Source organism: Scyliorhinus torazame, chromosome 13, assembly GCF_047496885.1.
Source record: "Scyliorhinus torazame isolate Kashiwa2021f chromosome 13, sScyTor2.1, whole genome shotgun sequence".
Classification (NCBI taxonomy): domain Eukaryota; kingdom Metazoa; phylum Chordata; class Chondrichthyes; order Carcharhiniformes; family Scyliorhinidae; genus Scyliorhinus; species Scyliorhinus torazame.
Genome location: NC_092719.1, coordinates 5919963 through 5947568, shown reverse-complemented (window position 1 = coordinate 5947568; position 27606 = coordinate 5919963). Strand labels below are relative to the sequence as shown.

Sequence of the window (27606 nt, the reverse complement as noted above, 5' to 3'; positions counted from 1 at the left end):
AGCGGCCCCCGGACCGGCAGCGCGCCGGTGTCATTGGCGCCGATTCTCCGACCCCGGGGAATCGGCGTCGTGTGATTCGTGCCCCCCCCCCCGTCGCCGATTCTCCGACCCGGCGTGGAGTCGGAGAATCCCGCCCACTGCCTTTCGAATTACCGTTTCACCAAATGCACCTTAATTCCCTGAGTGTCCAGAAATCTATCAGTCCTTGCTTTGAATATCCGCACTGATTGAGCATTCCCAGCTCCCTGTGGTAGAGAATTCCAAAGATCCACAACTCAAAATCTGAGTGAAGAAATCTCTCCCTATCTCAGTCCTAAATGCCCGACCCCTTTATGCTGAGACTGCACCCGTGTGTTCTAGATTCCCGAGCCAAGGGAACCACTGTCCAGCATCTACTCTGTCAAGCCCCTTAAGAATTACGTACGTGAGCGCTGAAATCAGATGGCCGGTAATGGTGCCTATTACTCATTTTTTAATTTGCTAATACATTTGCCACATCTGGAGTTGCGATCAGCCACATGTGGCTGCCGACTTATTAAACAACAGTAAGTAAAAAGCAGGGAGTATCGCATATGTTCCAGTCATTATAATCCCCTTTTTGGAGCGACGTTCCAGCCAGCTGAATGACTCAAAAAGAACGAAATGACAATCCATGTGCTTCACTGGAAATAAATCCTGAAACGTTGAGGTGGTGACACGGCAGTGATTTAGCAATAAATTCCTGATAGATTGGTCACCGCACACATCTGTATCACTCACGATAAAGGTATCTCCTGTGTTAAAGTAATCAAGGTTGAACAACACTACATCTTGAACCACAAACAGGCCAGAAACCATAAGAAGTGAATTTGGTTCTCCAACCCATTTCTGGCACATTACGCAGTGTGTGCACCCTTTCATCAAATATTTCTGTAACAGGTCAATGTCAGTGATACAAATAAACAAGTTTTACATTCACTATTAACAGGCTTTAATAAAAAAACACTAACACTACACTCCGGTGATTTGATCTGTCATCCAACGGAGCAATAAGTATTTAAAACCAAAACAGACCATTGCACAATAATGTGACAAGTTACCCACCAGTCCAGATACTGCACTTGCTTTGGCACTTGCGTTATCTGCAGTAACTTTCACCACATGTTCTGCGCTACAAGTTGTACTGAGCTGTCCAGATCTGATCAGGCCTTCCAAACCTGCAACCACTGCCACCTCGAAGGACAAAGGATGCAAAGGAACACCCCCACCTGGAGGTTCCCCTCCAACCCACGCCCCCCTCCTGACTTGGAAATATATCGGCTGTTCCTTCATTGTCACTGGATCAATATCCTGGAACTCCCTCCCTAACAGCACAGTGGGTGTACCTACGCCTCAGGAACTGCAGCGGCTCAAGAAGGCAGCTCACCACCACCTTCGCAAGGGCAATTAGGAATGGGCCATAAATGTTAGCCTCGCCAGCAATGATTACACCCCATCAACGAATTCACAATTTACAAAATGTCCTGGATCTCGGGCGTGATTCTCCAACCCCCCACCGGGTCGGAGAATCGCCGGGGGCCGGTGTGAATCCCGCCCCCGCCGTGTCCCGAATTCTCCGCCACCGGAGATTTGGCGGGGGCGGGAATTGCGCCGCGCCGGTCGGCGAGAATCCCCCGGCGATTCTCCGGTCCGTGATGGGCCGATGTCCCGCCGCTGTCAACCCACGACAGTCGCCGTGGATTGAACCACCTTTCGAACGGCGGGACAAGGCGGCCCGGGCAGGGTCTGGGGTCCTGGGGGAGGCGTGGGGCAATCTGGTCCCGTGGGGTGCCCCCACGGTGACCTGGCCCGCAATCGGGGCCCACCGATCCGCGGGCGGGCCTGTGCCGTGGGGGCACTCTTTTCCTTCCGCCTTCGCCGTGGTCTCCACCATGGCAGAGGCGGAAGAGACCCCCTCCACTGCGCATGCGCGGGGATGCCGTGAGCGGCCGCTGACACTCCCGCGCATACGTCGCCCGGCCAAGTCATTTCCGCGCCAGCTGGCGGGTGGAAATCAGTCCGGCTCGGGCCTAGCCCCTCAAGGTGAGGGCTCGGCCCCTCAAGGTGTGGAAAATTCCGCACCTTTGGGGCGGCCCGATGCCGGACTGATTCGCGCCGTTTTTGGCGCCGGTCGGCGGACATCGCGCCGATTGCGGAGAATCCCGCCCCTCACCTGTCCTCTTTCAGCAGGGTGCGAGCAAGTGGGGAGAGCAAATCAGCAACAACATTGCTGCCGCTCCACTCACATTTGTGCAAAATTGCAATATTCACAATTTAAACAATTTACATAATGAAATTCATAATATTCATCAGAAAAATGTATAATGGCAATGAATTCAAACAATTTGCATCTCATGATTGATACGCACAAAGACAGGACAAGAATCTACAATTTACAGCATCAGCTGATTCTCTGCTCACCTTTCTGGGTTTCACTTTATCGCGGTGATCATACTGGAAAATTCCTTTGTAACTCAGTCCCAGCCACCAGGGGATCCCTTGCTTGTCCTATCAGATAAAGATAACCTTTCAGCAGTCAATACAGCATAGCGTTCGAAAAAAGTTGGCCACCAAGACCCAGAAAACCAAGTGGAACTGAGTGGGCATGGGTTTCAGTCAGGTAACGACTCAAACTTGTTCAGACAAGGCACCAGACACCTCACCTCACCGTATCCGCAAGTTTCAAATGAGAACGTTTTCAGATTAAATCTCGCAAAACACTTCTGATGTTTCTCAGTGACGAAGAGCAGCAAACGCGAGAAATACTCAGCGGTTCGGGCAGCATCTGTGGGAGAGGAGCAGCGTTAAAGGGCGGAACCTTCCGGGCCTGCCAGCAGTAGGAAGCCTCGCGGCCGGAGAAGCGTAATCTAACTTGTGGTGAAGCCAATGTGGGGGGTGGGGGGGGGGGGGGTGGAATGAACTTTAGGAATTAAGTTCTTCCGGTCAAGCTTCCCAATGAACAATGTTGGGAAGACATTTTGCATACATTAGCATCTCACGCATAACGGGCGGCACGGTAGCACTGTGGTTAGCACTGCTGCCTCACAGCGCCAGGGACCCGAGTTCGATTCCTGGCTTGGGTGACTGTCTGCGCGGAGTCTGCACGTTCTCCCCGTGTCTGCGTGGGTTTCCTCCGGGTGCTCCGGTTTCCTCCCACAAGTCCCGAAAGACGTGCTGTTTGGTGAATTGGACATTGTGAATTCTCCCTCCGTGTACCCGAACAGGTGCCGGAATGTGGCGACTAGGGGATTTTCATAGTAACTTCATTGCGGTGTTAATGTAAGCCTACTTGTGACACTAATAAAGATTCTAGATTATTATATGCTCATTAAAATGCCACCTCGCTAGAACTAAGTTCTTGCTCCAAATTACGTTCCTTGTCAGCAAAAAATTAGAACGTTGACTTTTGCGACTGCACATAAGTGGTGGTCACCTGGTCAGGTAGACTTGCTCCATGTTTAACGGTGAGTTGCGGCTGCATTGTCCTGTTTGGGGAGTGTCTGTAAATGTCAGTCTGAGCTGGTGTCAGTGTAAGTTCCCTGGCGAAGACCCAGGAGGGGAGGATGGGTTAGTGGGGGAGGGCGGAGCAGAGCCAGGGCAGAGGTGGAGGAGATAGTCCAGGCTTTAAATATGGCGCCCGGACGTTTGAGAGCTTGAGGTAACGGCTGGGGTGGCATATTCCTGCCTGCCCGGATGTAATGAGCTGAACTGCACAAAATCACACGTGGGTCAGTATCCCCCCCGTCCCCCCCCCCCAACCACCACCACCACTAAAGTCAGGCTCTAGAACTGAAGATTCCGGCCACGATTTCAGGTGGGAAAATTCTGAATGCGATCGGATTTAAACAAGTGAAGGGGGGAATGGATGGGAAAAGAGCAAAAGGGAAGGTCTTTGATAGGATGGAAGGCAGGAGATTTAAAGGGCAAAGGGTTGTTATAGGATCAAAGGAGTAGTAGCAATGGGACAAGTAAAGAAATAAAAGAGAAAATGCTGGAAAATCTCAGCAGGTCTGGCAGCATCTGCAGGGAGAGAAAAGAGCGAACGTTTCGAGTCCGATGACTCTTTGTCAAAGCGCAACAAAGAAACAAAATTCATGTCCCGAGGAGGTGTGAATAGCAGAATGATGAACAACTGCAGTTTGAAAGCCACGAGGAAGAGAATAACACATTAAAACCAAAACCTGCAAAGAGAAAAGAAACAAAATGGGTCAAGAGATTCGTCTGAAATGGTTGAACTTTAATGTTGAGTCTGGGATGCTGTGAAGGACTTAAATGATGAGGCACTGTTCCTCAATCTTTGAACGTTGTTCAAATTCCATTTAGAAAGGAGTAGTCCACTACCAAAAGAGGATGCCACCAGAGGACACTGTCCCTTGAAGAGCTTCTCGACATGCAAAATCTGACACCAAGCCACATACGGAGACATTAGGAGAAATGACCAAAGGTTTTGGGTTTAAGGAGAATCCTAAAGGTGTAAAGAAAGCCAGAGAGAGGCAGAGGGTTCTCGTGAGGGAATTCCAGCAGTTTATACAGAATGGCGGCAATGTCTGTACATCCCGCCAAACCAATCCCACCCCATTTTCAGCTCCACTAGGTTTCAGCAACTGGACAGTAAGCGATGGCATCGTCGTCAGTGATAGGCAAGAGGGTCGGCCGAAAGCGGAACGTGTCTAAAAGAGGGTAAGGAAACCTGGGCTGAACAAACAAGTTGGCTTTGGTGGTGAAAAAGGGCCATGGCAACGAGCGAGTTCCCCCAATCTCAGAATCAGGAAGCAGGTGTGGGGAGCGGTTACTCGGCAGCGGAGGGAACACCGATCGAATACACGCCAGCTGTGGCCTGAGAATAATGAGTGAAGGCGACAAAGAAGAAGATTGCCGCCCTTCACTAAACTGGCGATTAGCTTGCAGAGTGTCCACACAGCGAGACCACTTGGCACTGTGCGAGCTGAGAGTTTGAAAACTCCACTTAAATTGAGATAGTGGGCACTGAAATAAAAAGAGAAAATGTTGGAAAAACTCAGCTGGACTGGCAGCAGCTAGTGGAGAGGGAAACAGAGTTAAATATTCCCAGTCCAATATGATGACACCATCCAAGGTATTGGGTTAATATTTGATAAGTGAGGGTGAGTCAGGGTGACAAAGCAGACCAAGGCAGGCCAGCAGCACGGTTCAATTCCCGTACCAGCCTCCCCGAACAGGCGCCGGAATGTGGCGACTAGGGGCTTTTCACAGTAACTTCATTTGAAGCCTACTTGTGACAATAAGCGATTTTCATTTCATTCATATCCTTAAGAGAATAGGATTCATCGACATTCATTGGCAATATAATAATAATCACTTATTGTCACAAGTAGGTTTCAATGAAGTTACTGTGAAAAGCCCCTAGTCGCCACGTTCCGGTGCCTGTTCGGGGAGGCCAGTACGGGAATTGACCCCACGCTGCTGGCCTTGTTCAGCATTACAAGCCAGCTGTTTAGCCCACTGTGCTAAACCCGCCCCTTATAAGGGTACACAGTACAATTATTAATAACATCAAGTACTGTGAGCGTTGCGAACAGAGTCATTTAAACCTGGAAACAGAAGAGTGAAAATGCCTATGGCTACTTGGGAAATCTGTCAGCAACAAGACATTTAAACAATCATTGAAATTATCAACAAGTTCTACGGTCATACAATGAGCATAAGGAGGGAAAGGAAATGGGTGTTATTTGCTGTCTGAAATCCACGGAAAGGCCGAAGGAGTCAAGCACTGCAGTGAGCAATCTTCGCCAGTCATCTAACATCAACGTCCAAATGAGTTCTATCGAAGCAATGTGAAAGCTGGAGGTGGGATCTCGGTGACCTCCAGCCTGAGGTCAGTTTAGAGTAATGCCGTCATATTCAGCTGTCTGAGGGAGAAAGTCGATGACGCTGAGTAACACCATGTAAGGACTTGCCTTGTGGGTAGGGTGGAGGCAAGTCAACCACATACAGGCCCCCAGAGTGTTCTGAGTCCCAGTGAATTCTGGCAAATGGAATAACAGAAGCAGATAAGATTCTATAATTAATCTAATGATCTCACAAAAATGCCCCGCCGTCAGTGGAAGGTTAGTGAATGGTGAGCAACATATCAGCAGAAAGACTTGTTGGGTGAATTGGACATTCTGAATTCTCCCTCTGTGTACCCGGACAGGTGCCGGAGTGTGGCGACTGGGGGATTTTCACAGTAACTTCATTGCAATGTCAATGTAAGTCTACTAGTGCCACGAATAAAGATTATTATTAAACTTGGTTTTCCAGAGCAAAATAGAAGATACAAATATCTAAGGTTTCTACCTCTTAACATCTCAGCATCTTTCACTGAACATGACTTAAAAACTTTCAAAAATAGCGACAACTTGCGGTAACGTCAGTCAAAATGTGACTCGAATCTAAGAAGGAGATAGTGGGAGGAATGGCTGAATTTGGTCACCGTTTTAAGGTGGTTCTTGAAAGACAAGAGAAAGGTGGCACGGTACGGACGTTTAGGGCCAAGGTTCAAAGGTAGCACAGTGGTTAGCACTGTGGCTGCACAGCGCCAGGGTCCCAGGTTCGATTCCCGGCTTGGGTCACTGTCTATGCAGAGTCTGCACGTTCTCCCTGTACCTGCGTGGGTTTCCTCCGGGTGCTCCGGTTTCCTCCCACAAGTCCCAGAAGACGTGCTGTTATGTAAATTGGACATTCTGAATTCTCCCTCTGTGTACCCGAACAGGCGCCGGAATGTGGCGACTCGGGGCTTTTCACAGGAACTTCATTGCAGTGTTAATGTAAGCCTACCTGTGACAATAATACAGATTATTATCAGATTATTATAGAGGGCTGAAGGCTCCAGCACAAATGGTGGAACGAAGAAATTGGGAAATAAACAGAGGAGCAGAGTTGTAGAAACGAAGTGTTCTCGTAGGGTTATGGGGCTGGCGAAGATGAGAGATGAGGATGGGTGAATCCAGGATTTGAAGACTATGATGAGGATTCTATTTCGGGATGCGCTGAGGAGCTGGAAGGCAAACTGTATCAGTGATCAGAGCCATGTCTCTCTGACTCTATGAACTCAGAGAGGGGAAAGCCGTTTATAAATGAAGCCAAATTTTTTTTGTTGTTGTTATAAATTTAGAGTACCCAATTATTGTTTTTTTCCAATTAAGGGGCAATTTAGCGCGGCCAATCCACCTACCCTGCACATCTTTGGGTTGTGGGGGTGAAACCCACGCAAACACGGGGAGAATGTGCAAACTCCACACGGACAGTGACCCAGAGCCGGGAGTCGAACCCGGGTCCTCAGCGCCGCAGTCCCAGTGCTAACCACTGCGCCTCAATGAAGCACAAACATAAACAGAAAGTAGATGTTTACCTTTACTGCATAATAATGCACCCCATAGGTTGGAAGAGATTCTGCAATGCTCATATAACTGGAAAAAGAGAAGAAATGGAAAGAAGGTTAGGACCTTTTTCGGTAATGCTCCAGAAACATTGCAATATTAAAGCAGCAAAACCCTTAAAAAAATTGCAAATTAAGACAGGCAACAGGAGAAATGTGAATACAAGAAAAAGCAAAGAAGCATTTGAAAAAGGCAAATTGGCAACACCTCCAGAAAGTAAACATCTTAGTCATCAAAGAACATTGATAAAAATGTAAATCCCATTGATGAATTTTAATAAAAATATAAATCCCGTTCACCATAAAAGGTCCAAAGTCATGAACTTAGAAATTACAGTTCGTCATGTTATCTCTCAACTGAATCAGAATCTTCACTATTTTAATGGAGGTGTTCATCTGTTTATTTTGAAGACTTTAAGAGGTGGCACGGGGGGCACAGTGGTTAGCACTGCTTCCTCACAGCTCCAGGGACCCGGGGTTCTTTTTAAAATTTAGAGTACCCAATTCATTTTTTCCAATTAAGGGGCAATTTAGCGTGGCCAATCCACCTATCCGGCACATCTTTGGGTTGTGGGTGCGAAACCCACGCAGACACGGGGAGAATGTGCAAACTCCACACGGGCAGTGACCCAGAGCCGGGATCGAAGCTGGGGCCTTGGTGCTGTGAGGCAGCAGGGCTAACCCACTGCGCCACCGTGCTGCCCCCAGGTTCGATTCTGACCTGGGTCACTGTCTGTGCGGAGTCTGCACGTTCTCCCCGTGTGTGTGTCTGCGTGGGTTTCCTCCGGGTGCTCCGGTTTCCTCCCACGGTCCAAAGATGTGCGGGTTAGGTGGATTGGCCAAGCTAAATTGTTCTATCATTTGCAAAGGCTAGGTGGGGTTACAGGGATGGGACACGGGAATGTGCTGAGGTGGGTTGCTCCTTTGGAGGGTTGGTCCAGACTCGATGGGCCAAATGGTCTCCTTCTACACTGTAGGGGTTCTGAGGGAGAGATGGAATTTTCTGCAAAGGGAACATTGCAAATGGTAATTTCCAGCATATCATTTTTCAGCAGATCAGAATGACACAGTGCTAAAAATTTATCCTTGGAATGTTGCACTGAATGAATGACTTACTTCACAATAGCTTGTCCTCTTGTTTGTCCACTGACCTTCTTATGATGTTCAATCACCCTGTCCTCACTGAAAGACATCAGACAACAAACATTTTTAAAACTGTGGTCTGCTTTATAAATATATTGTACACTGAAGTAAGGCCATGCCAGAATGGTCTTTTCCACCATTCAACAAGATCAGGGCATATCATCTACACCTTCCGACGCTATTCCGATATCCCTTAATTCTTTTAGCACCCAGAAATCTATCGACCAATGTCTTGAAAATGATCAACCACATAACATCTCTGGGATAGAGAATTCCATGGATTCAAAAGCCATTGAGAGAAAAGGGGCGAAATTCTCCCCCAACGGCGGGATGTCCGCCGACTGGCGCCAAAGACGGCGCCAATCAGACGGGCATCGCGCCGGCCCAAAGGTGCGGAATGCTCCGCATCTTTGGCGGCCTAGCCCCAACATTGAGGGGCTAGGCTGTCGCTGGAGGGATTTCCGCCCCGCCAGCTGGCGCGGAAATGGCGTTTGTTGCCTCGCCAGCTGGCGCGGAAATGCGGCGCATGCGCGGGAGCGTCAGCGGCCGCTGTCAGTTTCCCGGCGCATGCGCGGGAGCGTCAGCGGCCGCTGTCAGTTTCCCGCGCATGCGCAGTGGGGAGAGTCTCTTCCGCCTCCGCCATGGTGGAGGCTGTAGCGGAGGCGGAAGGGAAAGAGTGCCCCCACGGCACAGGCCCGCCCGCGGATCGGTGGGCCCCGATCGCGGGCCAGGCCACCGTGGGGGCACCCCCAGGGTCAGATCGCCCCGCGCCCCCCCCCAGGACCCCGGAGCCCGCCCACGCTGCCTGGTCCCGCCGGTAAATACCAGGTTTGATTTACGTCGGCGGGACAGGCAATTCCTGGGCGGGACTTCGGCCCATTCGGGCCGGAGAATCCAGCGGGGGGTCCCGCCAACCGGCGCGGCCCGATTCCCGCCCCCGCCCAATCTCCGGTACCAGAGACTTCGGTGGGGGCGGGGATCACGGCGGCCAACGGCCATTCTCCGACCCGGCGGGGGGGTCGGAGAATGACGCCCAAGATTTCTCCTCATCTCAGTCTTAAATGGCCGCCACCTTATTTCCTATTTGGGCAGCACGGTAGCACAGCTCCAGGGTCCCAGGTTCGATTCCCGGCTTGGGTCACTGTCTGTGCGGAGTCTGCACGTTCTCCCCGTGTCTGCGTGGGTTTTGCTCCGGTTTCCTCCCACAGTCCAAAGACGTGCAGGTTAGGTGGATTGGCCGTGCTAAATTGTCCTTAGTGTCCAAAAAGGCTAGATGAGGTTAGTGGGTTACGGGGATAGGGTGGAAGTGAGGGCTTAAGTGGGTCGGTGCAGACTCGATGGGCCGAAAGGACTCCTTCTGCACTGTATGTTCTATGAGACTGTGACCCCCACATTCTGGAGTCTCCAACCAGGGAAGCAATTCTCTCAGAATCCCTCCTGTCAAACTCTTGAAGAATTGTATCAGTTTCCATGGGATCACCTCGCTTCCTACTCAACTCCAGGGAACATGACCCAATCTCCTGTCAGCAGCTCACCTCAGGAACTCGTCCAGTGAAACTTTGTTGCACCCTCTCAGGTAAGGAGACCAAAACTGCGCACAGTGCTCCAGGTGTGGCCTCACTGTGGCTGTAAGTAGCAGCCCGTGTAAAATGTGTCAGAAAAGTACAGTGTGGGCATCCAGTCTTTTTAATGACCTCTCGGGTCAGATATTACAGAACTTATTGGAAAGTTTTGGAGCAGTTGGAATTGTATGACCTGCAAGAGACAGTGAGGGGGGGGGGGGGATTGTCCTGGCTCCTTGGATTGGATTGGATTTGTTTATTGTCACGTGTACCGAGGTTCAGTGAAAAGTATTTTTCTGCGAGCAGCTCAACAGATCATTAAGTACATGAGAAGAAAAGGGAATAAAAGAAAATACATAATAGGGGAACACAAGATATACAATGTAACTACATAAGCACCGGCATCGGATGAAGCATACAGGGTGTAGTGTTAATGAGGTCAGTCCATAAGAGGGTCATTTAGGAGTCTGGTAACAGTGGGGAAGAAGCTGTTTTTGAGTCTGTTCGTGCGTGTTCTCAGACTTCTGTATCTCCTGCCCGATGGAAGAAGTTGGAAGAGTGAGTAAGCCGGGTGGGAGGGGCCTTTGATTATACTGCCCGCTTTCCCCAGGCAACGGGAGGTGTAGATGGAGTCAATGGATGGGAGGCAGGTTCATGTGATGGACTGGGCGGTGTTCACGACTCTCTGAAGTTTCATGCGTTCCTGGGCCGAGCAGTTGCCATACCAGGCTGTGATGCAGCCCGATAGGATGCTTTCTATGGTGCATCTGTAAAAGTTGGTAAGAGTCAATGTGGACATGCCGAATTTCCTTAGTTTCCTGAGGAAGTATAGGCGCTGTTGTGCTTTCATGGTGGTAGCGTCGACGTGGGTGGACCAGGACAGATTTTTGGTGATGTGCACCCCTAGGAATTTGAAACTGCTAACCATTTCCACCTCGGCCCCGTTGATGCTGACAGGGGTGTGTACAGTACTTTGCTTCCTGAAGTCAATGACCAGCTCTTTAGTTTTGCTGGCATTGAGGGAGAGATTGTTGGCGCTACACCACTCCACTAGGTTCTCTATCTCCCGCCTGTATTCAGACTCATCGTTATTCGAGATCCGACCCACTATGGTCGTATCGTCAGCAAACTTGTAGATGGAGTTTGATCCTTGCGAGGATGATCAAAAAATAACCCCACTATCCTGCTCTCTCACACTTAGCCTTGTGTCTTCCACAGCTTCAGACATTCTTTCATATTTTCCCAAAAAGGATTCAATGGCGTCTGCCTCAAAGGGCCCCAGTTACAAAACAATCTGTGTCTCGAGTTTCTCACTCGCTTCATGATCATGTTGAATTGATGAACCATCACTGAACCTTCAACAGGAAGGAACAGTCCTTCCCTTTCACTCCATCAAAATTCTATTAGGCCTCCTTTTAGGCTCTCTTGCTTCATTGGTTACCAGACAAGCTCTCAAATATTCTGCTCCGATCTGCTGCTTCCCATCCGTAACACCACCTTGATGTCTGCTCTCTGGCTTCAATGACTGTTCCATATGGGAGCAGCCTGAACTCAAAAAAATCTCCACGTGTGTATGAAGCATTATTTTGTCTAAATTCCCGGTTACTTCTTTATTCTTGCATTCTATAAAACAAAGGTCTAATGGCCATTCTATGGCTGTTGGTTGGGGGGGGGGGGTGTATTTACTGAGTTATGTTTGCATCCAAAACAGTTGTTAAAAAATCACAAATACCTTAATAAAATGTTTAAAAAAAAAAAGAAATTCCACTTTTGTCCTATTATCGGATTTTGAATTGTGCCGAAAGATCCACGTTTTAGACAGTAAAGGACCCAGCGCTGACCTCTCTGGCCACTGTTCCCAATCCTTCTACTATAAGAAGTAAAATGGTTAATGGGAACCAATACAGCAGGTTAGCATGTGAGGAGAACATAGAGCCAATCTCCCCACTACAGGAGGGAAAGGAAACTTAAAAAATCAAAGTGTAATGTGACTGTGAGAGTGAAAGTTGGGGATGAGGCTGAGTGTTATCAGAGATTATAAACGAGGTCAGAATGTGCGAAAAGCGTAGTGCACAAGAAAATCCTGCAAGAGAAAGGAAAATCAGTAGGACATGTTTAAAAACCTTGTCCGTAAATGCACGTAGTTTTCGGAATAAGGTCAATGAGCTGACGGCACAAATAGAGACAAATGGGTATGATTTGGTGGGGATCACTGAAACATGGTTGCAGGTAGACCAGGACTGGGAGTTGAATATCCAAAGGTGCTCAGTATTCCGAAAGAATACAGGATGGAACAGGAGGTGTGGTTGCTGTACTGGTTAGAGATGATATCAAGGCTGTATTAAGAATATTGGCAATAAGGGCCAAAATGTTGAATCGATCTGGGTGGAAATAAAAAACAAGGGAAAATCTCCTTGGTGGCAGTAATTTACAGGCCCCCAAACAATACTTCCAAAATGGGGCATAGTATAAATCAAGAAATAATAATAATATTATAATAATTGCTTATTGTCACAAGTAGGCTTCAATGAAGTTACTGTGAAAAGCCCCTAGTCACCACATTATGGCGCCTGTTCGGGGAGGCTGGTACGGGAATTGAACCCGCGCTGCTGGCCTTGTTCTGCATTACAAACCAGTTGTTTAGCCCACTGTGCTGAACCAGCCCCTATGTGATCTAATGAGATCTAGTGAGAAGGGCACAACAGTAACCATGGGTGATTTTAATATGCATATTGACTGGATTAATCAAATTGACAAGGGTAGCCTCGAGAGAGGTTGCATAGAGTGTTTGAGGGATCGACTCTTAGAGCAAGATATGTTATGGAGCCAACCAGGGAGCAGGCTATTTTAGATTTAGTATTATATAACAAAGAGGGGTTGATAAATAGTCTTGACGTTATGGATCCTCTTAGAAGGAGTGATCACAGCATGCTAGAATTTCAAATTCAGTTTGAGCGAGAGGGCACAGAGTCTCATACTAGAGTTTTAGCATTGGGCAGAGGTAATTATACTGGCCTGAGGAAAGAATTGGCCCAAGTAGACTGGGGATAGATAATTGAGGGTAGGACAGTTGACGAACAATGGCGGATGTTCAGGGAGATATTAAACACCTCTCAATTAAAGTATGGGCGGGATTCTCTCAGCCCGGGGCCGGGCCGGAGAATCCCTGCGACCGGCGCGAATCACGCCACGCAATTCTCTGCTTGCCATTGGCACCGGCGTGGTTGGCGCGGCGCCGGCGTGGTTGGCGTGGCGCCAGTTGGGGGCTCGGCCTGGGATGGGCTGAGTGGCCATCGTAAAAACGGCGAGTACCTCCATACCTGCTCTCAGCCGGCGGGAACTCGGTGTGGAAGGGTCAGGGGACGGCCTGCAGGGGGACGGGGGATCCGAACCCCGGTGGGGGGGGCCTCCGATGTGGCCTGGCCCACGATCGGGGCCCACTGATCGGCAGGCTGGCCTCTCTGGCTGGGGGCCTCCTTCCTTCCGCGACGGCCCCTGCAGTCCTGCACCATGTTGCGTCGTGGCCGGCGTGTTGAAGGAAGCCGCTACGCATGCCTTTGTTGGCGCCGGTGACACTGCGCATGCGTGGATCCTGTGGCACCCAGCTCACGACAGGATCAGCAGCTGGAGCGGCGTGAACCACTCCAGTCCCGTGCTGGCCCCCTTTAGGGGCCAGAATTGCTGATCCTAAGGCCGTGTTGACGTCCGATGGCGTCAACACGTAGCCTCAGGATCACAGAATCCCGCCCAATATTCCTGAGGGAGAAGAGGAATTGTAAAAGGGAGAAAAACGTCTCATGGCTAAACAAGGAAGTCAAGGAGGACATCAAGAGCTTCTATAAGTATATAAAGAGGAAGAGAAGAGCTAAAGTAAACGTTGGCCCTTTAGAGGACGATATTGGTGAGGTAATGATGGGGAACACAGAGATGGAGGAGGCATTGCACCAATATTTTGCCTCTGTCTTCACGATCGAGGAAAATATAAATTTTCGAAGAACTGCAGTTAATGCAGCTGAGCCTAGTGCAATAAACATCACTGGGGAGAAGGTATTGAAAAAACTAATGTGACTAAAGGCAGATAAGTCTCCGGGACCTGATGGCTTGAACCCTAGCGTATTCAAGCAGCAGAGATAGTGGTTGATTGGTTATGGTATTTCAGAATTCCCTGGATTCTGGAAAGATCCCGGTGGACTGGAAACACGCTAATGTCACTCTCCTGTTCAAAAAGGGAGAGAGGCAAAAAGTAGGAAACTACATAAATGAGTCACTAAATGTTTTCGAGAAGGAGTTACAAATATTTCTGATAACAAAAACGGGTTAAAGAGCTATGAGGAACAGGTGGGGAGGTGGATTCGAGACCAGGAAGAGATCAGCCACGATCTGACTGAATGACGTAGCAGGATCGGAGAGCTGAATTGCTGATCTCTGCTCCTAGTTCCTATCTCTTTTGAAAACTCTTTCATCCTTTTTTCTATCGATCAACCAATTTGTATCAATGCTGCTCCATTTCCACAAACACAGGATTAATGTCGGGATCTTGCTGACACAGAGTGCAATTTATTTTTCCATTTGTTGTCCTATTCTTTACAATTGGAAACTAAAAGGCTCGATTTTTACCACATGTCTGCTGCTTGAGCGATGAATGAAAAAAATGTCCTGAGCTGCTTTGAAGAAAATAAAACAATCAGGAGGCTCCGTTCAGTCTCCTGTGTCTACGGTTTTTATGGCTTGTGAAAGATTTTCCTCTCAAATATCAGGCCTGTGACCCGAGACACAAGAGGCCAAATTTCTTTTCAACAGAGACATGAAGGCCGTTACCGTTCGGGAGTCACTCACGGCAGAGGCTGTAAAATACCCTAAATATCATCTCAGCTGCTCCCCACTGTTTGGGGGAACAGCGAAGATTGTCTGAACAGCTGCCTCTACAGAGCCCACACTGCTGCACCTGCTGTTATCATTTGTCGAAGTTTACCTCCCGTTTATTGTTGCCCTCTTCAGTTAAATTTAACATAAATCACCTCAGGGCCTGGATTCCCCGATTTTGAGGCTACGTTCGGAGGAAGTGTCTGGTTTCACGGCAGAAACGTTGGCGTCGCCCCAGCACCTTTTGCTGCGACCGGTGAGGGGCTAGCAGCCGCGCCACGTTAAACGCACGGCCTTCCCGATATAAAGGCCTGGAGAACTGCCGGGTCCGTGGCCCTGGCTGACGCCCCCCCCCCCACCGGCCAGAAGCACAGCTCCCCCCCCCACCCGACTGTGGCAGCGTTGGACACGCCCCCCCCCCCCCCGCTGCGCGTTCCTAGGGTCCCCCCGCATCCGTTTTTACTTTTCCTTTCTCCTCCCCCTTTTCTTTCTAATTTTCCCGTTTCCCCATCTATTTGTTGTTGCTGGCCTCGAACAGGTTCGGGAACAGGCCGACAAACTGTGTGTTCAGGGGGGCGGGTTCAGGTAACCTGAGAGCACGTGTGAACCAAGCCGTCGGGCACTCCGCCCCGCGGAGCATCGGGGGAGGGCCTCTAGGTGACGTCCTGAGGCCGTCCCAATGGTGTGTGGCGTACTCCTCGATGACGCTGTTTTAGGCGGCAGAGCATTCGAAAACAGGCACCCCCCCCCCGATTCGGTAGTAAGCCGGGATTCTCCGCCCGATCGGCGATTACAAAATCAAATTCCACTCCAGGAATTTACTAGCGTTTCCAACGCTGTATCTTTCTTTTCTCTCCGAGGGTCTCCCCGTGCGAGATCCTTTGCCTGGCTGTCTCGGCCCGTTTCTACAATTGTGCCTCCTCACTATTTTAGCAAGTGCCCAGCGCTCCCTCCTCCCGAGAACACCACCCCTCTTTCCTCCTCTGCCTCCTCCCTCCCCCTCCCGCCTAGTGCAGAACAATTTACTGCTGACTCGGCGAGGAAATGTTCCCTGACCTCTGCCCAGGTGGCTGGAGGAGCCTATTGCCTGCGTCGCTTTCTCGAAGATAGAATTGGTAAGAGATCACGGGCGAAATTCTCCGGAAACGGTGCGATGTCCGCCGACTGGCGCCCAAAACGGCGCAAATCAGACGGGCATCGCGCCGCCCCAAAGGTGCGGAATGCTCCGCATCTTTGGGGGCCGAGCCCCAACCTTAAGGGGCTAGGTCGGCGCCGGACGAATTTCCGCCCCGCCAGCTGGCGGAAAAGGCCTTTGGTGCCCCACCAGCTGGCGCGGCAATTACATCTCCGGGCGGCGCATGCGCAGGAGCGTCAGCGGCTGCTCACAGTATCCCCGCGCATGCGCAGTGGAGGGGGTCTCTTCCGCCTCCGCCATGGTGGAGACCGTGGCGGAGGCGGAAGGGAAAGAGTGCCCCCACGGCACAGGCCCGACCCGCGGATCGGTGGGCCCCGATCGCGGGCCAGGCCACCGTGGAGGCACCCCCCGGGGTCAGATCGCCCAGGACCCCGGAGCCCGCCCGCGCCGCCTTGTCCCGCCGGTAAGGTAGGTGGTTTAATTTACGCCGGCGGGACAGGCATTTTAGCGGCGGGACTTCGGCCCATCCGGGCCGGAGAATCGAGCGGGGGGGCCCGCCAACCGGCGCGATACCCGCCCCCGCCGAATCTCTGGTGCCGGAGACTTTGGCAACCGGCGGGGGCGGGATTCACGCCAGCCCCCGGCGATTCTCCGACCCGGCGGGGGGTCGGAGAATCTCGCCCCACATTCCTGAGGGGAGGGGAAAATATAGATTGCGGGTGCGGGATGAGAGTGGGAACAGGTCTGACTGTGTTGCCTCCTTTTGCCTGTCTGTCCGAGAGTGAGGAAGAGAGAGCCTGCGTGCAACATGACAGCTAATTAACTGTTCCAATGGGTGTAGTTGCAATCTTTGTGTATTCTGCAGGTGCATATAGGACAGCGGATTGAAAGCACTTGTTTCATCAGAGCCAAGAAAATGATCTGAACTGAAGGATGCAAAGATTGATGGGTGGTACCAAAAGAAAAAGTGGGAGGATTATTGCAGCAACCTTTGACAAACCTAGCGAGAGTCACACAGAGACATGGGTCACTTTCCTCTGATGTTTTGATGCATTTCAAGCAATTTAATTCTCCTGCGTCCTTGTTAACTAGTGAATTGGGATTCAAAAACCAATTTTTCCACAGACGGTCCCTCGCAAACAGCTTCCTTTCCACAGTCCAAAATCCAAAGGGAAATGTCGGAGAAAGCTCCAGGTAGCGGTGAGAATGTGGGAGTGGCTACCACAGGGAGTGGGTGAGGCTGCATTTAAAGGGAAGCTGGATTAACACAGGAGGGAGAAAGGAGTTCGGCCGACAAGAGTTGGATCATGAAGGACGGGGAGGGGGGGGGAGGGGGGGAGAGTTGAGTGAAGCATAAACACCAACATGGGCTGGGTGGGCCGAATGGCCTGTTCATGTGTTACTTGCACAATGTATTTCCTGCTGGGGTTTGCTCCGGAGGCAAAGTGTCACAGGGATGGAGCTGGGAAAACGGAGACAATTCAAGTACAAAAGGACAATCAAGCAACCATGGTGGGGATAATGACCAGATGGGCTGAGGGACCCCTGGCGACATTCACTGCTTGCCGACTGCATTGAAAAGCAATCTCTTCAGTAAGGATTGATTTAAATTGCGGAAGTCTCTGCAATGTGATGAATGGCGTGGCCCGGAATCGAAGGTCTTTATATTTGTCTGAGGTGATAGGTTTGCGTATGCTCACATCAGGAGTGGGTCTGATGTAAAATACAACTTAAACCGAGAATAGACCGAACCCTATCCTCAGAAGAACACTATAGACTGCACCATAGGGAACTGACGGTACCTAAGTTGTCTTATGTTTATGGCCTCGCTGACAGAAATTGCTCAATTAGCTGCGAATGTGCAGGATGAAGAGAGCTCCCTCCATTGGGAAAAGGATTTGAAATTACTCAGACCCAGCTCATTCTGGAGCTGTGAGCAGTGAACTGGGGGCCACTCTCGCCAAGCTGCAATACTCACACTGAGGTCTGCTTTCCTGATCACTGCACTGACTCCTCTTGTCCCAACCCCACCCCGGTTATTCTGTCAGCCATGACACCACCGTAACTATTCTGGTTCCACTTCCACATATTCAGGAGAGCGAATAGCCGGGACAGGGACTTTCCTGTCTCCCTGTGGCGGGCTTGTCGGCAGAGAAGGCTGTGTGCTGTGTGCTGTGTGCTGTGCGCTGTGTGCTGTGTGCTGTGCGCTGTGTGCTGTGCGCTGTTGGCCATCACTGCGATATTCTGCTGCCACCGAAGTCAAGGACCATTGGTGTTGCTCATTGTCTGCTGTGTCGAGACACCAGTCACCCGGGTGTAAGTGTGTGTGGTGTGTGTGTGTGTGGTGTGTGTGTGTGTGTGTGTGTGGTGTGTGTGTGGTGTGTGTGTGTGTGTGTGTGTGGTGTGTGTGTGTGGTGTGGTGTGTGTGTGTGGTGTGTGTGGGGTGTGTGTGTGTGGTGTGTGTGTGGTGTGTGTGGGGTGTGTGTGTGGTGTGTGTGTGGTGTGTGTGTGTGTGTGTGTGTGGTGTGTGTGGTGTGTGTGTGGTGTGTGTGTGTGTGTGGTGTGTGGTGTGTGTGTGTGTGTGTGTGTGGTGTGTGTGGTGTGTGTGTGGTGTGTGTGTGGTGTGTGTGTGTGTGGTGTGTGTGGTGTGTGTGTGTGTGTGTGTGGTGTGTGTGTGTGTGTGTGTGTGGTGTGTGTGTGGTGTGTGTGTGTGTGTGTGTGTGTGTGGTGTGTGTGTGTGTGGTGTGTGTGTGGTGTGTGTGTGTGTGTGTGTGGTGTGTGTGGTGTGTGTGTGGTGTGTGTGTGTGTGGTGTGTGTGGTGTGTGTGTGTGTGTGTGTGTGGTGTGTGTGGTGTGTGTGCGGTGTGTGTGTGTGTGTGTGTGTGTGTGGTGTGTGTGTGTGTGTGTGTGGTGTGTGTGTGTGTGGTGTGTGTGTGGTGTGTGTGTGTGTGGTGTGTGTGTGGTGTGTGTGTGTGTGGTGTGGTGTGTGTGTGTGGTGTGTGTGTGGTGTGTGTGGTGTGTGTGTGTGTGTGGTGTGTGTGGTGTGTGTGTGTGGTGTGTGTGTGTGTGTGTGTGGTGTGTGTGTGGTGTGTGTGTGTGTGTGGTGTGTGTGGTGTGTGTGTGGTGTGTGTGTGGTGTGTGTTGTGTGTGTGTGTGTGTGTGTGTGGTGTGTGTGTGTGTGTGTGTGGTGTGTGTGTGGTGTGTGTGGTGTGTGTGTGTGTGTGGTGTGGTGTGTGTGTGGTGTGTGTGGTGTGTGTGTGGTGTGTGTGTGGTGTGTGTGTGTGTGTGTGGTGTGTGTGGTGTGTGTGTGGTGTGTGTGGTGTGTGTGGTGTGTGTGTGGTGTGTGTGTGTGTGTGTGTGGTGTGTGTGTGTGTGTGTGGTGTGTGTGTGGTGTGTGTGTGTGTGTGTGTGTGTGGTGTGTGTGTGTGTGTGGTGTGTGTGTGGTGTGTGTGGTGTGTGTGTGGTGTGTGTGTGGTGTGTGTGTGGTGTGTGTGTGTGGTGTGGTGTGTGTGTGGTGTGTGTTGTGTGTGTGGGGTGTGTGTGTGGTGTGTGTGTGTGGTGTGTGTGTGTGGTGTGTGTGGTGTGTGTGTGGTGTGTGTGGGGTGTGTGTGTGGTGTGTGTGTGTGGTGTGTGTGTGTGGTGTGTGTGGTGTGCGCGTGTGTGTGTGTAAGACCCTGGCCAATATTCAGACAGGTCATTAACCACAAGCGTTAACTCAATGCCGTTTTCTTTTCTCACACTGCGTGGATGTAAAATAGCGTGGCTGCTTCATCAAAGCAAAACCGCTGGTCATAATTTCTCGAGCGTGAAGCAGCCTCTTTGCCTGTTTGATGGAAATGCAGTTTAGCAATCCTTCGACAGTCATCCGAAACTCAACAATAACCGCCTGACGTCTCCTCGTCCAACTGGCTGATCTCACTCCAATTCTGTCCATTCTGCAATGCCGAGAATTCCTCCGGGCTCCTTGACCATATTACACTCCAAACCTGGGCCCGGGCCCAGGATCAATGACAGGCGGATACAAACTAACGATCTGAGGGCGGGATTCTCCGCCCACCCTGCCGCGTGTTTCTCTGCGGCACGGCGCTCACCGGCACGGATTTCTATCTTCCTGGTGCTTGCCAATGGGATTTCCCATTGTGACCCCCCCCTCACTGCAGGGAAACCCCACGCCGGGCTGCGCTGCCGGCAGGAAGATTGAACTGTAACGACCGGAAAGTTCCGGCTTGCGTTATCTTTTAACAAGCAATTGACTCAAGAGCTAGAAATTGGAAGCAAGTTGATGGGAGTTCCTGAAAGATCTCCTCACATCAGCCCTCACTCAGATCTGCTTCTGATGCTAAGTCATTGACCTGAAACATTAACTCTGTTTTCCCACCTACACTGTGGCTGGTGCATTAATATCGCACCGTTAACATAGCAAAACATTCCAAGCACTTTCACAGCTTCAACATCAAAGACAGTTTGACACTGAAGCACACGTGGAGGTATTCGGTCAGATGATGACCACGTGCCTGGGCCAATAGTAAATTTTTAAAGACCGTCTTGAAGCAGGAATGAGAGGAGGGAGAGGGAGAGGTTTACAGAGGGAATTCCACAGCTTAGGGTCCAGGTAGTTAAAAGAACGGCGACCGATGGTGAATAAACCCGGGGATGCGCAAGAGGAGTGCAGATTGGGCTGGAGGAGATTACAGAGATAGGGGGAGGCTCGGTCACAGAGGGATGTGAAAACAAGCATGGGATGTTTAAAATCGAGGCCGTCACAGACAATGGGAGACTGTCAATGGGAGACTGTCACAGGCAATGGGAGACTGTCATAGACAATGAGATACTGTCACAGACAATGGGAGACTGTCACAGACAATGGGAGACTGTCACAGACAATGGGAGACTGTCAATGGGAGACTGTCACAGGCAATGGGAGACTGTCATAGACAATGAGATACTGTCACAGACAATGGGAGACTGTCACAGACAATGGGAGACTGTCACAGGCAATGGGAGACTGTCATAGACAATGAGATACTGTCACAGACAATGGGAGACTGTCAATGGGAGACTGTCACAGGCAATGGGAGACTGTCATAGACAATGAGATACTGTCACAGACAATGGGAGACTGTCACAGACAATGGGAGACTGTCACAGACAATGGGAGACTGTCAATGGGAGACTGTCACAGACAATGGGAGACTGTCACAGACAATGGGAGACTGTCAATGGGAGACTGTCACAGGCAATGGGAGACTGTCATAGACAATGAGATACTGTCACAGACAATGGGAGACTGTCACAGACAATGGGAGACTGTCACAGACAATGGGAGACTGTCACAGACAATAGGAGACTGTCAATGGGAGACTGTCACAGGCAATGGGAGACTGTCAATGGGAGACTGCCACAGACAATGGGAGACTCCAGTCACAGGCAATGGGAGACTGTCACAGACAATGGGAGATGTTCACAGACAACAGGAGACGGTCATAGACAATGGGAGATCTGATTGTGATATTCGTAAGAGAATTGAGAGTCAAGACCAGTTTTGTCAGAAGGAAGGACGTGATAAACTACAATTATAGAAAAGGTACAGCACAGGCGGCCATTCTGCCCACCTTGTCCATGCCAGCCCGATGACACCCAGGTGCCCTTTCCAATCCCACCTTCCTGCACCCGGTCCATCGCCCTGTAGCTTACAGCACTGAAGGTGCAGATCCAGGAACTTTCTAACAGAGTTTAGGGTCTCTGCTTCCACCACCAACTCGGGCAGCGAATTCCAGACACCCACCTACCCTCTGTGTAAGACGTTCTTCCCCATGTCCCCTCTACACCTTCTGCCATTTACCTGTCCTCTGGTTCTGGAATTCTCCGCCAAGGGAAACAATTTTATCCTGTCCACTCTATCACTTTCCCTCATCATTTTGCCCACCTCAATAAAGTCACCCCTCAGCCTTCTTGTTCCAAGGAAAATAACCGCAACCTGTACAATCTCTCCTCATAGCTACACTTTTCCAGCCCTGGCAACATTCTTGTAAACCTTCTCTGCACTCTCTCCAGGTTAATAACGTCCTTCCAGTAATGTGGTGACCAGAACTGCACACAATACTCACCAGTGTGTTATACAATTACAACATTATATCCTTACTTTTATATTCTATACCTCTGCGAATGAAGGAGAGCATTCCATCTGCTTTATTCACAACCTTGTCTACATGAACTGCTGCCTTTAGGGACCTGTTTACTTGTACACCACGATCTCTCACTTCATCTGCACCTCTTACCAAATTCCCATTTGTTTTGTACTCCCTAGAACTGTTTGACCTCCCTAAATGCATGACCTCGCACTTCTCTGTGTTCAAACCCTTCTGCCGTTTTACCGCCCACTCCACCAATCTATCTATATCGTTTGGGAGATTGTAGCTATCCTCAAAGCCATCCACTACTTGGCCAACATCAAAGGAATTAAACCTGGGTCTTAGGAAAAGAATGCTGAGTTGCTACATTTTGTCATCAATGTTATATTCCTCAGAGACCTGGGCAATAAACAAAGAGACTATTGTTAAGCATTCCAGATGTGGACATACAGGAGAGTGTTTCAATGAGAGATAGATACAAATGTTTTTACAGATACAAATACAAAGCATTTGAGTAGATGGTGCTGAGGGATGGTGGGTTGGAGGGGAATATCGACGGAAAGTGCAGGAGAGGGGAAGAAAATGGGTGAGGGATATAATGGACTGGATGCCGTTGACTATGTGGAATATATAAAGACAGCACGGGACTGACAGAGGTGCAGACCCATCACAGTCAACCTCTGGGAAGAAGATGGTACCAACGGACAAATAAATAAGAGTCAGCCTCACTTCATCTAGATAGCTCTTATTACAAACTTATTTCAACTTTAGCCATTTGTAAAGGACTAAAATATTAAATTTACAATTAGACACTTGTGTTTTTCAGCTAACATTGGCTAACAAGACTGCACTGTATATAAACATTGTGGACTATATTATAAAGTGGTTGTCATGTCAAAGGGAGTGTCTGTGACTTACCAGTACGCGAGGGAAGGGTGCTCCTTCAAAGCTTGTGTCGGCAGCACTGGGAGCTTCTTTAAGTCAGTCCTTGTGACTTCATTGCTGAGGGAAAGATTAAAAGGATATTGAGTTTATACAGAAACTATGATCCTCAGTGTGACCAGGTCCAGATGGAACATTCTGGGAGCAGACATCTGGTCCTTTTTTAGTAAAGAAATAGCATTTTCCTCAGTATGTTTTTTAGAAAAAAATCAACGTGTCTCAGTGTTGCTGTGTGGCCAGGAACTAGATTCAGCCTCACGGCCTAGGCCCCTCACCCCAGTCCACTCGAATAAAGGGCTTTTTTGATCTATAGGAGGGTGGCGGTGGGGTGGGGGACGGGGACGGGGAGGGGGCGGGGGCGGACAAAAAATTAATTTTAATTTTCTTCTACAGGGCAGAAAGTAAGAGTTGAATAATGGACTGGGGGGGGGGGGGAGCTGGGGAGAAGTTAGGGGACAGTGAGGAGGCTGCAGTGAGGGAGGTAGGGATTGTGAGGAGGCTGCAGTGAGGGAGGTAGGGACAGTGAGGGGGCTGCAGTGAGGGAGGGAGGGATTGTGAGGAGGCTGCAGTGAGAGAGGTAGGGATTGTGAGGGGGCTGCAGTGAGGGAGGTAGGGACAGTGAGGGGGCTGCAGTGAGGGAGGTTGAGGGGCTGCAGTGAGGGAGGTAGGGATTGTGAGGGGAGCTGTTGAGTGGGAGGGGGAATGTAGGGGCGGTGAGGAGGCTGAGGGAGGGGCGGTGGGAATGGTGATGGGGGCTGACGGGGCGGTAGGGGGCTGAGGGGCGGTAGGGGGCTGAGGGGCGGTAGGGACAGTGGGAGGCGGTAGGGATGGTGGGGGGGCTGAAGGGGGGCGGTAGGGGGCTGAGGGGGGTGGTAGGGATGGTGGGAGGCGGTAGGGACGGTGGGGGGGGGGCTGAGAGGGTGCGGTAGGGATGGTGGAGGGGCTGAGGGGGCGGTAGGGAGCTGAGGGGTGGTAGGGGCAGTGGGAGGCGGTAGGGACGGTGGGGTGGGGGGCTGAAGGGGGCAGTAGGTACGGTGGGAGGCGGTAGGGATGGTGGGGGGGGGGGCTGAGGGGGTGCGGTAGGGATGGTGGAGGGGCTGAGGGGGCGGCGGGGGCTGAGGGGGGGGCGGTAGGGACGGTGGGGGGGGGGCTGAGGGGGGGCAGTAGGGACGGTGGGAGGCGGTAGGGATGGTGGGGGGGGGGGGCTGAGGTGGTGCGGTAGGGATGGTGGAGGGGCTGAGGGGGCGGCGGGGGCTGAGGGGGGGCGGTAGGGACGGTGGGGGGTTGGGAGGGCGGTTGAGCGGGGGAGGGGGGAGTTCCAAACAAAGACTTAATAGTGAGGTTCAACTCACATATCCTGTGAAGCTCAAAGGAATCACCGACCTTCTTATTCTCAGATTGTTCCTGAGCACAAAGCCTGCTGTTTCAGTAACGATGCAGCAACTTTCAATGATTTCTTTACACTCTGTGACTACGAAAACAGTCTCGATTAACTGAATGTCTAATCGTTGGCCGCATAACTATCAAAACACGTTTTTGTCTAAATAGAATGAGCTTGCTGGGTTTTATACCTTTGGACAATTAGTTGTTTTTCTTTGTGTGGCTATCTCCAGACACTCTCTCACTGTGTCTGCAGCCTGCCTTGCCATGTGTTTGACGGCAGGCAGAGCAATATGTTTTACACTGTACCTGCCATTAGTAAACCTCTTAACCTCGTTCATGTTACAATTTATAAGTTATCGTGACAGAGTGCAGCTCTGCCAGGTGAAACTCGATCAAGTTTGCTTTTGGCTGTGTTCAGAGTGACCCTGCTGAAACACAGCAGCTCCGCATTCCAGCAGTTGTTTTTAAAGAATATTAGCAGTGAAATGTAAAACGGTCTTGTGCACACAAGTTGTTTATACTTCACCGCGCCGACTGCAAGTTAAGCCGCACGGTCGCTTCTCAGGGTGTGTGACCGCTGTACCACTGAACCCAGGAATTATGGGGTTGTAGAGCGTGATCATCAAGGAGCTTTCCAATGAAGTAACTCACGTCATTGAGTACCAGCAGTCAGCGCGTGGAATATCCCAGTTTATGAACAAACTGTTAACTTGCATTTATAAAGGGCAGCTTTGAAGTATTAAAACATCACAAGGTGCCACATTTAGGACACAGACTGGGTTGGATTTTTGACTAGTAATCTGTTAACATTGAATAAACAAGAGTTCATCAGTTGGAGAGTTATTAGTACAAAGAACATTACAGCACAGGCCCTTCGGCCCTCCAAGCCTGCGCCCATCATGATGCCAGTCTAAGCTATCATTCTGCATTTCCGGGGTCCGTATCCCTCTATTCCCATCCTATTCATGTATTTGTCAAGACGCCCCTTAAATGTCACTATCGTCCCTGCTTCCACCACCTCCTCCGGCAGCGAGTTCCAAGCACCCACTACCCTCTGTGTAAAAAAACTTGCCTCGTACATCTCCTCTAAACCTTGCCCCTCGCACCTTAAACCTATGTCCCCCAGTAATTGACCCCCCTACCCTGGGAAAAAGCTTCTGACTATCCACTCTGTCCCTGCCCCTCATAATCTTGTAAACTTCTATCAGGTTGCTCCGTCTGAAATGACAGTGCTCCTATTTTCAGGGCCGTTGATGTTTCTGGGTGTTCAAAGCCATTACTTAAGGACATGTCTCGAGATCGTAAGTGAAGAAGCGGAAGGCCCCTCAGTGTCCTCCGCCATTGAGTAAGATCACGGCTGATCTTCAACTTCAATTCTACCTTCATGCCTGATCCTAAGATCGCCACTGAGCGGATTGTAACCTCCATCCCACATTCCTGCCTACCCCCAATAATCTTTCACCCCCCTTTGCAAATCAAGAATCAATCCAGCTTTGCTTTATAAACACTCTGCTTCCATGGCCTTTTGACAAGAGTTCCAGAGACTCGCTGCCTGACACAAAAACATTTCCCCCCATCTCCGTCCTAAATGAGCGACTCCCCCATTTTTTTAACAGCGACCCCTAGTTGGAGATTCTCCCACAGGAGGAAACATCCTCTCCACATCCACCCTGTCAATACCCCTCAGGATCTTATGTGTTTCAATCACGTCGCCTCTTACACTTCTAAATTATAAATTACAATGAGATCACCTCTCATTCTTCTGAACGCCAGAGAGTATCGATCCATTCTGCTCAATCGCCCCAGAGACCAATCCACTGAACCTTCACTGTACATCCTCAACTGCAAGTGTATCCTTCCTCAGAGGTCCCGAAACTGCACACTGTTCCAGGTCTGATCTCACCCAAACCCTGTACAATTACAGCAAGTCTTGTTACTCTTGCACACCAAGCCCCTGCAATAAAGGTCAATTTACCGTTTACCTTCCTCATTGCTTAATATGCCGGAATTTTGTTTACGTCAATTCTCAACATTCCGGGACCGGTGAGGTGCTAGCCGCGGCGGAGCGTGAAACTCCCGGCTCCTGCGTTGAAAGCGGCTGGAGAATGGCCGGATCCCAGGCCGCGCACGCGGAGTATGGCTGACCGGCGTCAAACTGGCGCCGATTTCAACGTCAGAGTCGATTCTCCGCCCGATCGCCGATTCTGATATCGGCATCGGGCAACGAAGAATCCCACCCACTGCCTTTTGCTGCATTTGTTTTGAAAGAGAAAAGAAATCTTACGTCGAGTACTATTACGAGCGCTAAACCTCGCCAAAGCCCTTTTAAAAATGCAGCATCGTTAGGAAATAATGAAAACGTTGTTACTCAGATTGCAAAATGCTTGTGAATTTTGTCAAAACATGTTTGTGTCCAACAACAGCCAGTGTCCTCTTACAGAGCACTTTGTTCAGGTTTAATCCGATACCAGCAGGGGAAAGCATTCGTTTCATTCTCAGGCAACTAAATAAAAGTTGAAATGCACAAGATTGGACTATTTGCTGGCTGCAAAACATCCTGGTTTGTAAAGTCAATCTGTGAATGGAATTCCTTTGGCCTGTACCATCCAGTCTAAATCATCATCCCCTTCAACTTCCTTCAAATCAACATACTTATACTTTATTTAAAAATTCAAAGGAGATGGAACTTGCAATGTTCACGTGAGTAACGTGACTTTTCAACCCTGGCCGGATTCCCGATTGTTTTAACTACCTCTCCCACCTCTCTTGGCTCTTGCACAACTCTGCTTCAAGTCCATCACCCTGATATATTGTGGAAAGGGCCATTGAAAGTCGCCCCATGACCTTCGGTTTAGCCGGACTATGACAGGCGTTCCTGCCAACAGAGCCGTCAGTGTACCAGCCCCCCCCCCCCCGTCAGTGTACCAGCCCCCCCCCGGTCAGTGTACCAGCCCCCCCCCGGTCAGTGTACCAGCCCCCCCCCCCCCCCCCCCCGTCAGTGTACCAGCCCCCCCCCCCCGGTCAGTGTACCAGC

The 27606-nt window shown here is 50.3% G+C and overlaps 1 protein-coding gene across 13 annotated transcripts in view; it reads right to left on the bottom strand.

Moving 5' to 3' along the window:
* Positions 1-27606, bottom strand: part of frmd4a (FERM domain containing 4A) — a 796670-nt gene that overhangs the window by 111069 nt on the left and 657995 nt on the right. For all 13 annotated transcript variants that reach the window (XM_072470969.1, XM_072470973.1, XM_072470968.1 and 10 more), the window contains 4 exons: positions 23166-23249; positions 8531-8596; positions 7388-7445; positions 2440-2526 (listed from right to left, as the gene is read on the bottom strand). In XM_072470969.1, the coding sequence (XP_072327070.1) occupies positions 2440-2526; positions 7388-7445; positions 8531-8596; positions 23166-23249 (295 nt within the window). The remainder of the gene's footprint in view (positions 1-2439; positions 2527-7387; positions 7446-8530; positions 8597-23165; positions 23250-27606) is intronic.